The sequence below is a fragment of the Brienomyrus brachyistius genome, chromosome 25 (assembly GCF_023856365.1).
Source record: "Brienomyrus brachyistius isolate T26 chromosome 25, BBRACH_0.4, whole genome shotgun sequence".
NCBI classification, from domain to species: Eukaryota; Metazoa; Chordata; class Actinopteri; order Osteoglossiformes; family Mormyridae; genus Brienomyrus; species Brienomyrus brachyistius.
In genome coordinates this window covers 9624708-9638161 of record NC_064557.1, presented here as the reverse complement: position 1 = coordinate 9638161, position 13454 = coordinate 9624708, and the positions used below count along the sequence as shown (strand labels likewise).

At 46.3% G+C, this 13454-nt stretch overlaps 1 protein-coding gene across 2 annotated transcripts in view; it reads left to right on the top strand.

The window, feature by feature from the left end:
- Nucleotides 1-13454, top strand: part of gpm6ab (glycoprotein M6Ab) — a 43551-nt gene that overhangs the window by 14871 nt on the left and 15226 nt on the right. Inside the window, exon 1 of one of the 2 annotated variants that reach the window (XM_048996271.1) lies at nucleotides 3892-4363. The exons of the other annotated variant lie outside the window; for it this stretch is intronic. Within the exon in view, the coding sequence (XP_048852228.1) occupies nucleotides 4327-4363 (37 nt within the window). The 5' untranslated portion in view covers nucleotides 3892-4326. Of the gene's footprint in view, nucleotides 1-3891; nucleotides 4364-13454 lie in introns of those variants that run through there. 2 annotated transcript variants of the gene reach the window in all.

Here is a 13454-nt window from a genome sequence, read left to right as displayed (position 1 = left end):
GGGCTAATCCAAACCTACGGATCATGATCCCAACTCAGATCGATGACAGATTCCGTTATTAGAGAGATTTATTCCCAAGTAGCCTGATGCCTCTCACGGTTCAGCCAGCTAATACAGCTCAGGGGTGTGGCACCACCTTAGAGCCCAACCTGTAACCAATTAGATGTGGACCCTTTTCCCTGACCACCGGACTCACTGCTGCCCTCTAGAGGCCTGATTGCTAATCCCGCAGAGCGAGCTGTGACTCAGAGGAATTGTGGGTAGGAGGGTCAGGCCAGTAGCTCTGGAAAAGCCTCTAGGTTTCAAATTAAATGGCACTGCGGTTGCCGGCAAGGATTAGCCAGCACGACTAGCACTTAAAACGCAAGTAAGATGTGGGATTTGAAGGGGCTTGGTACAATCGTTTTGTGTGGGAGTACGACTGGATGCTGTCACATAGCTGCTAGTACAGATTGTGGCCTCGTCTAAGGAGGGGAGAGTTTTAACACCACAACTCGCAGAGCCTAAAGCAGTCTTCGAATGTGACGCCTTTCAGTAGCACGTGCTAACCGCTGTTTAGGTTCTTTCTGACGTAGCTTTTTGCACAATGCTCACAGATGGAAGACTGTGGGTTCGCACAGGCTGACTTGTCATCCTGCACGAGGGACGGCCAGCTGTGCGCTGTACATGCGTGACGGAGATTCTACAGGACCGACTGACGACACGGACAGCTTTCAGAGCTCCCCGCATCATCTTAAGTGACCGTCTTTAGCGAAGCTGACCTAAATTGACAATATATTTATATCCAGAAATTGGAGTGTGCTGGGACACGCCGAAGCATTTTCTGGCTGCTCACCAAGCTGTGGATGCAGTAAATCTCAACAGGATTCAGTAGAAAACATCCCTGGGTCTATCGTTCTGTGAAAGGTCTGCAGATTTAAAAGCACACACACACATACGTTTGTAATGATATCTTTGTGGGGACTCTCCATTCATTTCTATGGGGAAAACTCTCATCCCATCATGATGACCTTAATCCATTAATCCAGCCCTAACCTTAACCATAAGTAACCAATCAAAATACGAGACTTTTGACATTTTCACCTGAAAAATGGTCCCTACAACGTCAAAATAACAGCTTTTTATCACATTGTGGTGGACATTTGGTCCCCCACAACATATTATAAACATAATCCAAACACATGCACACACACACACACACACACGCACAGATCTGACCATCTGGCTTGTCCCTAATGATGCCCACAGTTTTATGCTAACAAGACTTGCTAGCTAATCCCCTTTAAAAATCCAACATGCTTCATATAATTCCCAGTATCTAGTGTATTAATAACTATATTTATGCAACATCTGAAATGGCCTCAGGACATTTTTTTTCATACTTAGTCCACAATATCAGTATACTGTTATGATAGGAATTCTTTCCTGTGCCATTAGATTACATAAAAATGATTTCGTTAAATTATCCATTGATCTTCTACTCACTTATCCTGGACAGGGTTTCATGAGGTTTATTAAATTATGTTATCATTAAATTATTCACTTATTAAATCAGTTAAGTGCTTAACAATAAAAGAATCATTAAAGTAAACAGCATGGCTGACACTCCTTTAAAAGGATCGCATTTACAAAAGGGGAAGGGAGGGGCTTTATCGTTATGGCAACCATGGATGCAGGTTTCCGTGGTACAGCCTGCTGTGCCCTTGTCAGCTGATTTCCTGGCTATAGCATAGAGTTTACTGAAAAATAGAACTTTGGGGTGAAATGGTGGTTTTAGCACTGGGTTAGGGTTAGGGTTAGGATTAGGGTTAGGGATAGGGTTAGGATTAGGGTTGGGATTAAAGTTAGTGTTCCTTGGTGGGATGTGGACTCTCTGTTCAGTCACATGCTCTAGTAGTAAGTCAGTAAACCTGCCCTGCATCCAAGTCTGCCATGATTCACATCCATCAGGACTGGAAAAAGACCTGAACCAGTTTTGGCTCTACACAGCACCAAACGGCACCTCAGATGAAGACACTCTCGCTTGGACAGTGGTCCCCAACTACTCAGTATGACGGCTCTGATTGAGGTTTTCTGTGTTCCACCTACTGATCGTTGGAATTGTATCCAATTGTATGTCAAACTACTCAAGCCAAAAGTGAAAATTGAACTCTTTATGTAAAAAAAATAAACATTTACGTACTTTAAGGTCAAATACAGGCATTTCAAACGCAAAATCACAGACACAGTTGTCTAATCTAATCGATGCCGTTTTGACATCAGACAGTAGGATCTTCCTAAACAAAACAAAAGTCTTGTATTGGGAGGTGCATAGCATCTGTGCCTGAATCCAGAAGCTCATAGGTTTCAATCCCAATCCTGACAGTGTAAGAAGTATGTGAGAACTGGCCAGCTTCTCCACAGGGATGAACAAAATGCCTTTGGCTGAGGTTTTCTTCATCTGCCAGAATCGAAGCTGTGGGACACTGTAAATTGAACAAAGCCCCCCCCCCCCCCCACAAGCAAAGCTGCAAAAGTCACCACCGATCAATATGATATCTGTGATTATTACTGCTTATATTTCATGTTCGATATGGACTCATGGGGATAATCATTTCTCTGAGGTTAAGCCTGATTCCTACAGATGGCACGTCTGGTAGGATGTTTCTGACGTGCGTGTTTTTTAGCCTAATCCATGCCGAGGGGGTTTACGATTAGAGCGCATCTATGTTGTCGTGTGGCTCAACATCAGATTAAATCGATTAGTGAAAGCTGGATTTTAACCGAGTGGTCAGCGCTGGACAAATGGTGTTGGTCTCCTTTGAACTCTGCAGAACTTCGGTCACCCACAATGCACTGGGAGAGGTATAGAGCTCTTGGAATACAGCAAGCAAAGAGCAAAAAGCAAAAAGGATTCGGAATGAAGGGATTGTCCTTACAACTATTGCCAACAGACATGGAAGGTCTTCATGCTATCATGTTTTAGAGTTTTGCATTTTATGCAACATTATTCTCAACCACTGTGATCTTACTCCACTGAATTAGCATGATCGCGGCCCTCGTTACCTTTCCCAGAAAATGTCATCAGATTGTTCTCGCGAAAGTAAACAATAGGCAACCTTTAGTGTTCTGATATTTTCCAAATGGCCTCCATTATCAAGCAACCTTTGTGCTCCTAAGACAGACATCAGCAGACCATCAACGGCCGTACATGTTAAATTGTTCCTCACCCACATAATGCTTTGGTTGCCAAGGATGCACATGCGTGTCCAGAGATCACGGCGACAGCCTCCTTTGGTCATCGGCATCGTCGTTCTGCTGCCGGCGGCACGGCAAGCTGTCCAGGCTTAAGCTGTGGGACTCAAAACTTTCGTAGCAACTACCAAACAGGGACCACACATGATAAGGCTGCAACTGAGACCCTGCATGCATTCTGGAGGGGGTATTTGCCTGAGAATAAGTGTACTTAAGATGTGATTAAGGCCCAGGGTGGAGAGGGGGGTGTTGAAGTGGTAAACACAGATGAGAAGAGCAAAACTGTCAATACTGAGTGGTCACTTTGACCTGCATGGCCCAGTTCATCTCTTAGGACTGGCTATGAGGCGTATTGATTGCTAGCAGATAAAACAGAGTGGCTACAGGGAGATCTTAGCAAAAGATACCTGCTGAATCCCTTCTGATTTTTGATGCCTTCTCTGATTGGGAGGACTGTACTAACTTGCTTAAAACATGCCTTGAAATAATAATTTTAAAAAACAATACACAAGAGTAGCAATAGGGAAGAGTCCGTTGCGGCAGCTAACCCACCGGCTGGCGGGTTTTTCCATTTCAGTAGAAATAGGGGGAAGCGTTGGATGGGGATGGTGGGCTGCGCGCCTCTCAGATACACCCCTCCGTCTGCTCGAGGTGTCGCGCTCTGTTTTCAATGCGGAGCGCCTACTTCAGCGCAAGCCTGCGTCCCCGTCTCCAAACACCTGCCCTGCCTAGGTCGAGAGCGCCTGCCAGCCTGTCGCCGCTTCCTTCCAGCCCCAACAAGAGCGCAACCTGCCGCCCAGATTTATCGGGACTGATCGCATCCGTACACAGGTTGTAGCGGCTCGCAATGGACCGTGTCGCGAGGAAAATCTGACCGAAATCGCAATTTCAATAGAACAGCCACGCAGGAAGGGGGTGATCAACTGTGCTGATCTGAGCTCCTCGGACCGTTTTTTATTATTATTTCTGAGTTGCTGTTGCATGAGCATCCAGGGAAGGAACAAAAACACCACCAAAAACTGATTTTCCAAGCCGTCCATTTAAGGGTTTTGTTTAGGTGTGAACAACAGTTCCCAATCTGAGCAGGCAACAATGGAAGAGAATATGGAAGAAGGACAAACACAGAAAGGTAATGCTTTTAATGATTCAATTATATATAAAAACAACAGAAATTTCCACTATTTTTTAGGTTTTGCGTAAATGCTCGTTAATTTATTTACTTAATAATTATAATTTAAAATTATTATATGTCTATGCAAGAGTGTATTTTGGTGATTCCCTGCGTTCTTTTGTTGTTTGACAGTGATTATTTCAATGCATATAATAATGCGCGGTTCTGCACGCTTCTGCCCGCCTGCTTTCGGGCTCCGCGCCCGGTGCGCTCGGAGCGCTCTCTCAGAAGCGTCTTTGTTTGCTTCGCGTTTTCACGCCTGTCAGGTTGGGTCAGGGCAGAACCGAGCTGAAGTGGATCTGGAGGCTGATCTCACCCGTGACTGAGATTACAGTTCGCCTTCAATGATCTGCTGCCATTTATGTATGTTGTATGTGCTGTTTCCTTAAACAGCAAAACAAAAAAATGAGTGCCTGTGGAGACCGCTCTGCAGGGACGGGTACAGTGACATTTGACAAATTTTGCGAGATGCACTGTCTGCCCTGCCCCATTTAGCCTAACGACGTCTCTCCTACTTAATACTTATTTATTCCCATTTATATGGGATTTTCAAAAGCTGACTGGTTTTAAACAAGCGCTATTAGTTATATCTTGACCTCCCTTCCTTCCAGAGATGAGGCAACTACCATATGTCGCAGGATTTAAAAAACTACACTCCGCGAAAATCTGCCGAAAAAGGATTTTTGTCGTTCGCTTGGCGCTTGCTTGATGTTTGGAGGCGGACTCCCCTTGCGTCTCCAAAGGGACGAACAGATAGGGGGCTTCGCTGTGCGACCAGTCCGGTTCACGCACCTCCCCGCCCCCCACACCCCACACACCCACAGAGGAGCGATGGGGTGGAGGCTTTACTGTTCAGCAATATCAGGTGGTAACTACACCATCTTGCAAACCCAAGTGAGAAATGCCCAATGGAGAGCGATAAGACAAACGACCATTCCAATTATGCATGCATTAGGATGAACAGACTGGAAAAACAAGGATCTGTCTGCTGGATAATGGTGCGGATTGTTACAGTAAGGGGCATTTGATTGGCATCAATCTGAACAAAAGGTCCGGGGCAAAGCCGCCCCGCAGAGAGCCGGGCTGCGGAGCTGTTCCTCGCAAGGGAGGCGGCGGAGCGCGAGCAGAGGAGGGGGCGCTTTCTCTCTTCCATATGACGCTGTTGTTGTGATGAAGGTGGGGGGGGATGCAAAACACAAACAAGGAGCGCGACACTGTAATGGCGCTCTTCGTTTCCCCTCCCGCATCCCACCTGCCCCTTTCCCCCAATCCACCGTCCAACAGCTCTGACCGGGGGGGGGGAGCGTAAATAAAGCAGGTGACAGGAGGTGCCAGATTAATTTTACCCTTTAGTGGATCAGGGGGCGGATAGACACCCCCCCGACCCCTCACAGACAAGACAACACCGAGACGGTTTTGGGCGGTAGATGATGGGGAGGGTTTGCGGGGGGCAGGGCGGGGCTGGCACGCTAGAAGATGATGGGTGGTATTAATGGCTCTTATTTAATTAATAAAACATTCCGGGAAAACACTTTTATTATTACGACGACGGTGATGATGATTGCAATGAAAGTGGCAGAAGTAATAAAAAATTGATTTTTGCCAGTTCTCTTTTGTGTCGGTAGGCAGCACAGTAAGTATTTAGAATCGATTTCTATACTCGGGAATCGGCTTCCCGGTGAAGTGTAACGCAATACTCGCCGTGCGAGTATCTAACCTGTAATTACTCATCTTCTGTTCCCATGCGCGCAGATCCTTCTCGATGCGAGGCGTTCAGAATTACGGCTATGGGGCCAGCATCTTTATGATTTATTGTTCGGCGCAGAGAAACTGTATATTACAGTTAAAATTACCGCTAATGCCAATATCCATGCGTGCTTGTTGAACTTGACACAGTAAATGTTGATCCATCGAAAGCTTTGTTTAGGTGTACCATTTGGTCCGATGACGTAATCGTCCCCACCCCGTCACAGGAACATATAACCTAAGGGTGAGATACAGACGCTGTATTACGTCTCCGCTTACAGACCTGTTAAAATATGATACATGTCTAATTAAAGTGGTAGCCTATATATGAGCAGTATATCATAACGTTAGCCAGAGGGTGGGTTTTAAACAGCTCCTCGCTACTTCCAAAGGCTACTGTACATACTACTTGGTGTTACGCACATTCGAATCCAGTTGGATGTTTTATTAATTATTTATGATTAGCCAATTCATCGTTTTTTTCATAAAGGGATGAATATATAACCGTGCTGATAGGCAGGGGCGTTTCTAGCTGTTGAAAAAAGAGGGGGGAGTAAAGTTTTTACTAGGGCTTGGCTTTTTTTTTTTGAAGGAAGACTACCGTCAGGGGTAAAATACTCGCCGCTATAATCCCGTGCGATCGGACCTGACTACGCCCATGCTGAGAAGGCATTTTTTTAAAACGATACCTTCAGTTTAATATTAATGGAAAATTGTGAAATATAACCATAATCATTTACTTGGTATTGTTGACGGGTCAGTTCCGGGACTAGTAGATGGTGGGATGGAAGATTACAGATAGATCAGTACTATTTTGCAGGCTAATCGGATCTTAATCAGACCATAAGAGGCCTGATATCATCATGATTGGATTTCTGCTGTAGAGCCGTTTGATCTTATTGGTGTTGGTTTTTATTTTCAATAGGCCTATAGCTTATTTAAAACCGTCATGAGGTATATATGGGTGAACCGCCAGCATTTACATTAATTTATTACTAAAGTTACAGCAAATTGATTCAAAAAGCCAGTGCTTCAAGAAATTCTAAAGGCGCGTCACGTAATTCCCTTGTGAGCGGATCCATAAAGCTGAACATTCGAATCCTGCTCTGCGGCCATAAATTTAAACGCAATAATCTCCTCTGTCGGGAATGAGGGGCCCAGCAAACAAAGGTAACTGGTGTCCCAGCGAAGCCCTGCTTCACACTGGCAAGAGGTGTGTAAGCTCAACGGGCTACCGGACTCTTCGCGATGGTCCCCGCAGACACCGTGCCACAGTGTATGGCTCGCCTTTAGCCTGTGATAGTCAGAATCGGGGGGGAAACCAAATCTTCACGCAGAGGTGGGAATTCTCTCTCCGGGGCAAACGTTCGTTTTGGCAGCGGATTTACGAAACCTGAGCATTTGGGAGTTGTAGCGTAACGGCCTTTCGTATAGCAGGAAAGGTGTGAGGCGCGTTGGGGCAACGGTGGGTCCATGGTGGTGGGGGGAAGGGGGGGCGCATTCTGTGACTGAGACTCATTATTCACCCTAGGCAATGGCGTGGCTAATTGGGAAGCTGGTGATTCAGTGGTTCTGGTTGTTTCCAACATATTCTACAGCAGCCATAAGTATTCCTGACCGAATCCCAGAACAGTGTTTCCAGCATTTATGACAGGATTATACATCAACCCTGATGTGGTTAATATAGCTGCACCTGACTATTAAGTAAACCTTAATTAACTATCGTGGACATTAATGGCACTCGTTTGTCATTAAAGTCATCAAGTGCACAGTTTTCCATAATTTATAAGCATGTTTTTTTCTCTCTCTCTCTCTCCTTTGTAGGAGAATTTCATTATTTATTTTTTTGTCTGCGCAGTTTGTGAAGGATCTAGAAACGGTAATGGATTGTGAACCTGTGGGAAAATTAGATGCCTTGTCTTGTATCGATTCGTTCTTGAGACCCGGTATTATGACAGCATCGCTAATCAATCGAACCCCTCCCTCCCTGACGGGCCCGTGTCAAGCACCTGTCCGCCATGCTAAGCTTTTGGCTTAGAGTGACAAGAATCCATGCTTTCATTCTTTCCTCTGATACGGCTCTTATTAGGGAGACAAACGTGATTCAGGTGCACAACATGCGGCTCCTGCTTCATACAAAACTATCCCGTTATTAATCTCTTCAAAGGCTTGAGGATACAGAGGTAATAGGATGATCATACCGTAAGCGGGTTAATTAGCCAGGCAACGATATAATCCTGTTTGGTGAACAGTGAACAGGCGCACTGTCCACGGCAGAAACGCTAACTGCTCGGGGTGTTTATCGCGGCATCAGTTTTTAATAACATCCATCCATCTTCCATCTCCATCGCCGGGCCGTAAGAGCTGCCTCAGGGCCTGCCCATTTTTTATTTTTTTTTTGCTGCACTGAAAATTGTGAGGCTGGTTAGATGTTTTTCGTTCATTTTTTTACAGCTATCCCATGGGTATCTGGGGTGGTGAACAGCACAAAATGTTGGGGGGGGGGGCGGGTACAGCATATGGCGAGTCAGGCTGCGGGTGTGTGTGTGAGTGACCGGTTCTCCTGTGACCAATAGTGTTCCATCATTTTGAAGCCTTTTCGAGACAGACTAAACCAACAAATAAGTGCGTGCGGGGGGGGGGTGCTGGCTACGTGGAGTCTTATTTCCTCTTGGTTTCATTACATTACCTCAAAGCGAAACTCTACACTATTGCTATTGATTATAAGCGCATTTGCAAGCGACTCTGCTTCGCATAAGCACTGTCGGTAAGCAGACACGCTACCCCAAGGGTCCTCGGGAGATTTTTGGACCCTTATTTGGTTATTTGGGTTCTCCCGCACCCTCACTGCCCATGTGACGTTTATGTGCGGCTAGCAAATCTGTCATCTGGTGCAGAGTGCATGTTTGCAGGAATGATGAGATATATCTATGGCATTTTGTTGTCAGGGAAAACATACAAATTTATAAGGTAGCGTAGGGTATGATCAATAACTGGCTTTGTTTTCCATCCATCCACTTATTCAGTACAGGGTTATGGTAAACCTGGTGTTTTTAGTATGGGATTGTTTTCAATATACCGATTATCGGCCAGCTATCGCTATCGGCCGATACAGCAACAAGCGGCCATCGGATGATGGCTCAGAATTAGCTGATGTTTACCGCCAATAATTCCCCTTAAAATGATGACGCATATTGCTTTCCACATCCATGTACCAAACAGTTTGTCCAAAATGCCTGCTTCTGAAGAGTTTCTGGAAATACAAATCCATTCCAATAAAGAAGGCTGCAGTATTGACGAATAACACTAGTCGATTAGTAACTCGATAGCAAAACAAAACTCAGTGCTGACAATGCAAAATCAAAATATATTACTAGGAAAATTGACACTTGATAATCATCCCATCTCTGTTATAAATGTTACAAATATATAAGATGTACGCAGTCATCAAATCTAGTGCTCTATTGTATGCCAGAGTTGGTGTTTTCTTCTCAAAAATTAATACTTTTTAATTTTCTTGGGATGTAATGAATATATTCTTTATTTCATTTCAGAGGATTGTCTCTTTTCACTTTAAGCAGAACCTTCCAAAGAATCGGTATTGGTACTGGTGTCAGTTTTCTAAATAATCAGCTATTGCCGTCAGCCAGAAATTTCCTTATTCGTGCATAACTTAAAAAACACTCTCATACTGTTTATTTTGCCATTTGCCGTGTGGATTATCACTCACTTTTGAAAATTTAAAGTCAGTCTGAGAGATCATGGTTCACCGGTCATCGCTTATCATGTCCCCGAGGATGAAAGACAAGCCTCTGTTTGATTGCAGTCCAAAACTGAGAGGGAGGGGTTTGAATCCGCCTCCCATGGCCAGGGGGCTTGGGGTCATTTAGCCAACAGCGTTATGTATAATCAGAACCATACAGAGATGGTTTTTAGACTTTTGTGAATCATCCATATTTATTTATAATATTCAGACTTCAGCCCGCTGAGTGGACCCAGCCGGAGGTGTATGCTCACTTTGGCGCTGATCAGTTTCACAAGAGCCTCTTCCTGTCAAGCTGGCCGACCTCCCGCGGTCCTGTGGGCTCTTCAGACGGTTTATAGCGGGAAGGGCAGTGGCGAGGGTTCTCACAGCAACCAGCACCGAGACCCTTTCAGAATAAATTACTGGACCTTCTGAAATGAACAAGAGCAAATCTACCTGCGTTTCTTTGTTGACCTGCTGATATTCTACACGTCCTGCAAGACCTGCTCTGTCACCTTCATAGATTTCATGTTTGATTGTCTGACACAGTTACATGACTGTGATTCTTTGGCTGTTTTAATTTTTTATTTGGAAGATATATATTTATGTCCACTCCCTTTAAGAACACTTTTTTTTCATCATGGCTGCTGGGGGAGTGGGCGGGACTGTCGGCGGGGGAAGGGGGTGAATCCACACATCGAAATTGTCACTGCAGAGCGCGGCCTAGTGGCGGCGTTCAGAAATAGTTGGGGAGGTGGGGGGGGTCAGCAGTGAGATGAGTGAGAGGGCTGTTTGCGGGAGGGAAAATTAGTAAACGCTGGTGTAGGCAGGAAAGACCAGGTTTTCTGTACATGGGGGAGTAATTTGACCAAGGGTGTAGGAGAGAGTTTGATTTAAAAATTTAAATGCAAAAATGTATTTATTGGGAGCGGTGAAAGAAGCCAAGTTAAATACTGGGGGCACACGCCCCCTGATTCCTGCTCCCCTTTATGTGACTGGTCATGTCCTACATTCACTTCATGCTCCTTTGGATCCGCAGCCGTATGCTTCACTTTATGCAAATCTGGATCCCCTGCTATGTACTTTACTCCGTGCTGCTTTGAATCCCCAGCCATGTGCTTCACTTTATGCTGATCTGGATCCCCCACTGTGTGCTTCACTCCATGCTGCTTTGGATCCCTGGCCATGTGCTTCACCTTGTGCTGATTTATATTCCTCACCATGTCTTTCACTCCATGCTGCATTGGATCCCCCACCATGTGCTTCACTCCATGCTGCTTTAGATCCCCCACCATGTGCTTCACTCCATGCTGCTTTGGATCCCTGGCCATGTGCTTCACTCCATGCTGCTTTGGATCCCTCACCATGTGCTTCACTCCATGCTGCTTTGGATCCCTGGCCATGTGCTTCACTCCATGCTGCTTTGGATCCCCCACCATGTGCTTCACTCCATGCTGCTTTGGATCCCTCACCATGTGCTTCACTCCATGCTGCTTTGGATCCCCCACCATGTGCTTCACTCCATGCTGCTTTGGATCCCTCACCATGTGCTTCACTCCATGCTGCTTTAGATCCCCCACCATGTGCTTCACTCCATGCTGCTTTGGATCCCCCACCATGTGCTTCACTCCATGCTAGATCCCCGAGTGCTTTATGAGCTGTGTGCTTGTCCCAGAATGAAGGCAGCAGTGATTAGTTAGTGTCATAGTCAATGCTACCGACTGGGAACCGGTTGCTGGGTGAGATTCTTGACAAGATATATATTAAAATTGTAATAATGAAAATGATAATGGTCAATGGTCATTGCTGTAATGTCATCTTAAAGCTACATATGTAACCAAAGATGCATGATGGCGAATGACTGTGTGTGCATTGGGTGATCCCACATATGTAGGGTGTAGGGTGTGTACAGAGGCCATTTCTGTAGTCATAGTTCCCCTGTTCCCAAGCCACCCACCCCCCTCCACCCCTGTGCCCCAGATTAGATGAACCATTCATCACCAGAGACAAAGATGAGCTTGTGGGGTGGGAAGAGGCGGAGATGGAGTCACAGTGAATGCAGAGAGGATAAAATTAACTCAGCCCAAGTACACCCCCACCCCCAGAACAAAAAAAAAATCAGAAAATCAGAAATGCACCACTGCAGCACATTTCATACAGGTGGTAATATAGATATTCGATTCCTTATAATTTATTCTGCTTCCTCATCTGGTCACGAACAGCACTAAGCTGGTTACTAATAGTTTTTCCTTGACTAGGACACAAAGGCTTTCGGGGGTCTTGCTAGTTGTCTTTTGTCTGGTCTCTGCTCTGGTTCCCCCCCCCTTTCCCTGAGCATACTGCATGCTAATGGGACGAGCAGACCAGAGCCCTCCCATGGGGGCAGGCTATCAGCTTCAGAGTTTCAGGGGCGTTCCTCTGGCTCCTCCCACAATGCTTTGCTTCCCCAAATATGTGACTCTCTATTGTTGTTGTTATCTGTGATTCTCTCTTTTGTTCATCTTCTTCACTTGGTTGCTGATCCTGCTTTTTGTTGCTCTTGTACTTGGGAGGGGGGATAGGGTTACCTTGTGCTGTCACTTCCGCGCTATGATTGGACGATATTTCGCCTTTTTTGTGGCAGTATTAATTATGAATATAGAGGAGGAAACGCAAGCCGGGAGGATGAGAGGGAGCAGAGTAAAGCAGCGACCTCATGCGCTAGACCCGCGACCCGAGTCCAACGACGGTGGGGGGGCAGAGATGGGGGAGGGGCAGCGGTCAGAGAGCTGCCAGCATCCCAATCTGTTCCCCTCCCCCCGCCCTCTCGTCTGCTTGGGCCGTGGCCTGTGGGGCTCGTTAGCACACGGGGGCAGATGGGAGTGGCACACTCAGTGAAACGCCTGCGCAACACATAATGACGACCTCATCCCGGCTGCCTTAATCACTGTCATACCTGTCACCTCGCTCTCACTCTGCCCTCTATCTGCAGGAGGAGGACACTGCAGCTGATCATGTTAAATTTTTGTTACTTTTGTTTGAGAGCTGTTCATATGGACAGGAGGGACATGCTTCTGCCTTTTCCGTGTGCATTTTTACATCGGGCTGAAAGGGTTGCCCTGGGTCTTGATGACCATATGAACTGACACAGGTTCCCTAACAAAGAACCTCGCTCAGGTTCTGCTGTCATTGGGCCCGGCAGGTTGGTGAGCTCCTAGCAGACGGGAGCTGAGCAGACTGGGTCACGCCGCGTGTCCACATGTGGCCGGGCAACAAACCGACTGCTAAACCCGCTTTAGCGCTCAATGACAAGCCGTGTGGCACTCGGCACTCAGTATCGGGCTGGGGGGGGTCGCACAGGAACCGGTGGAAACCCTCCCCGCAGTGGTCCATTACCGCGCAGGTGTTTCCATAGTAACGTGTGCAGGTTCACTGGGCCTCAGCACCCAAACGCGTGGTGGCAAATAGAGTTCGTACCCTTGGGTGCAAGAAATATCTTTATGCCCTGCTTATTTGGACTAGAAGCCCAGCATTATTTGGGGTGAGTCTCCGGTTCAAGACATAACTTGGGGGGGGGGG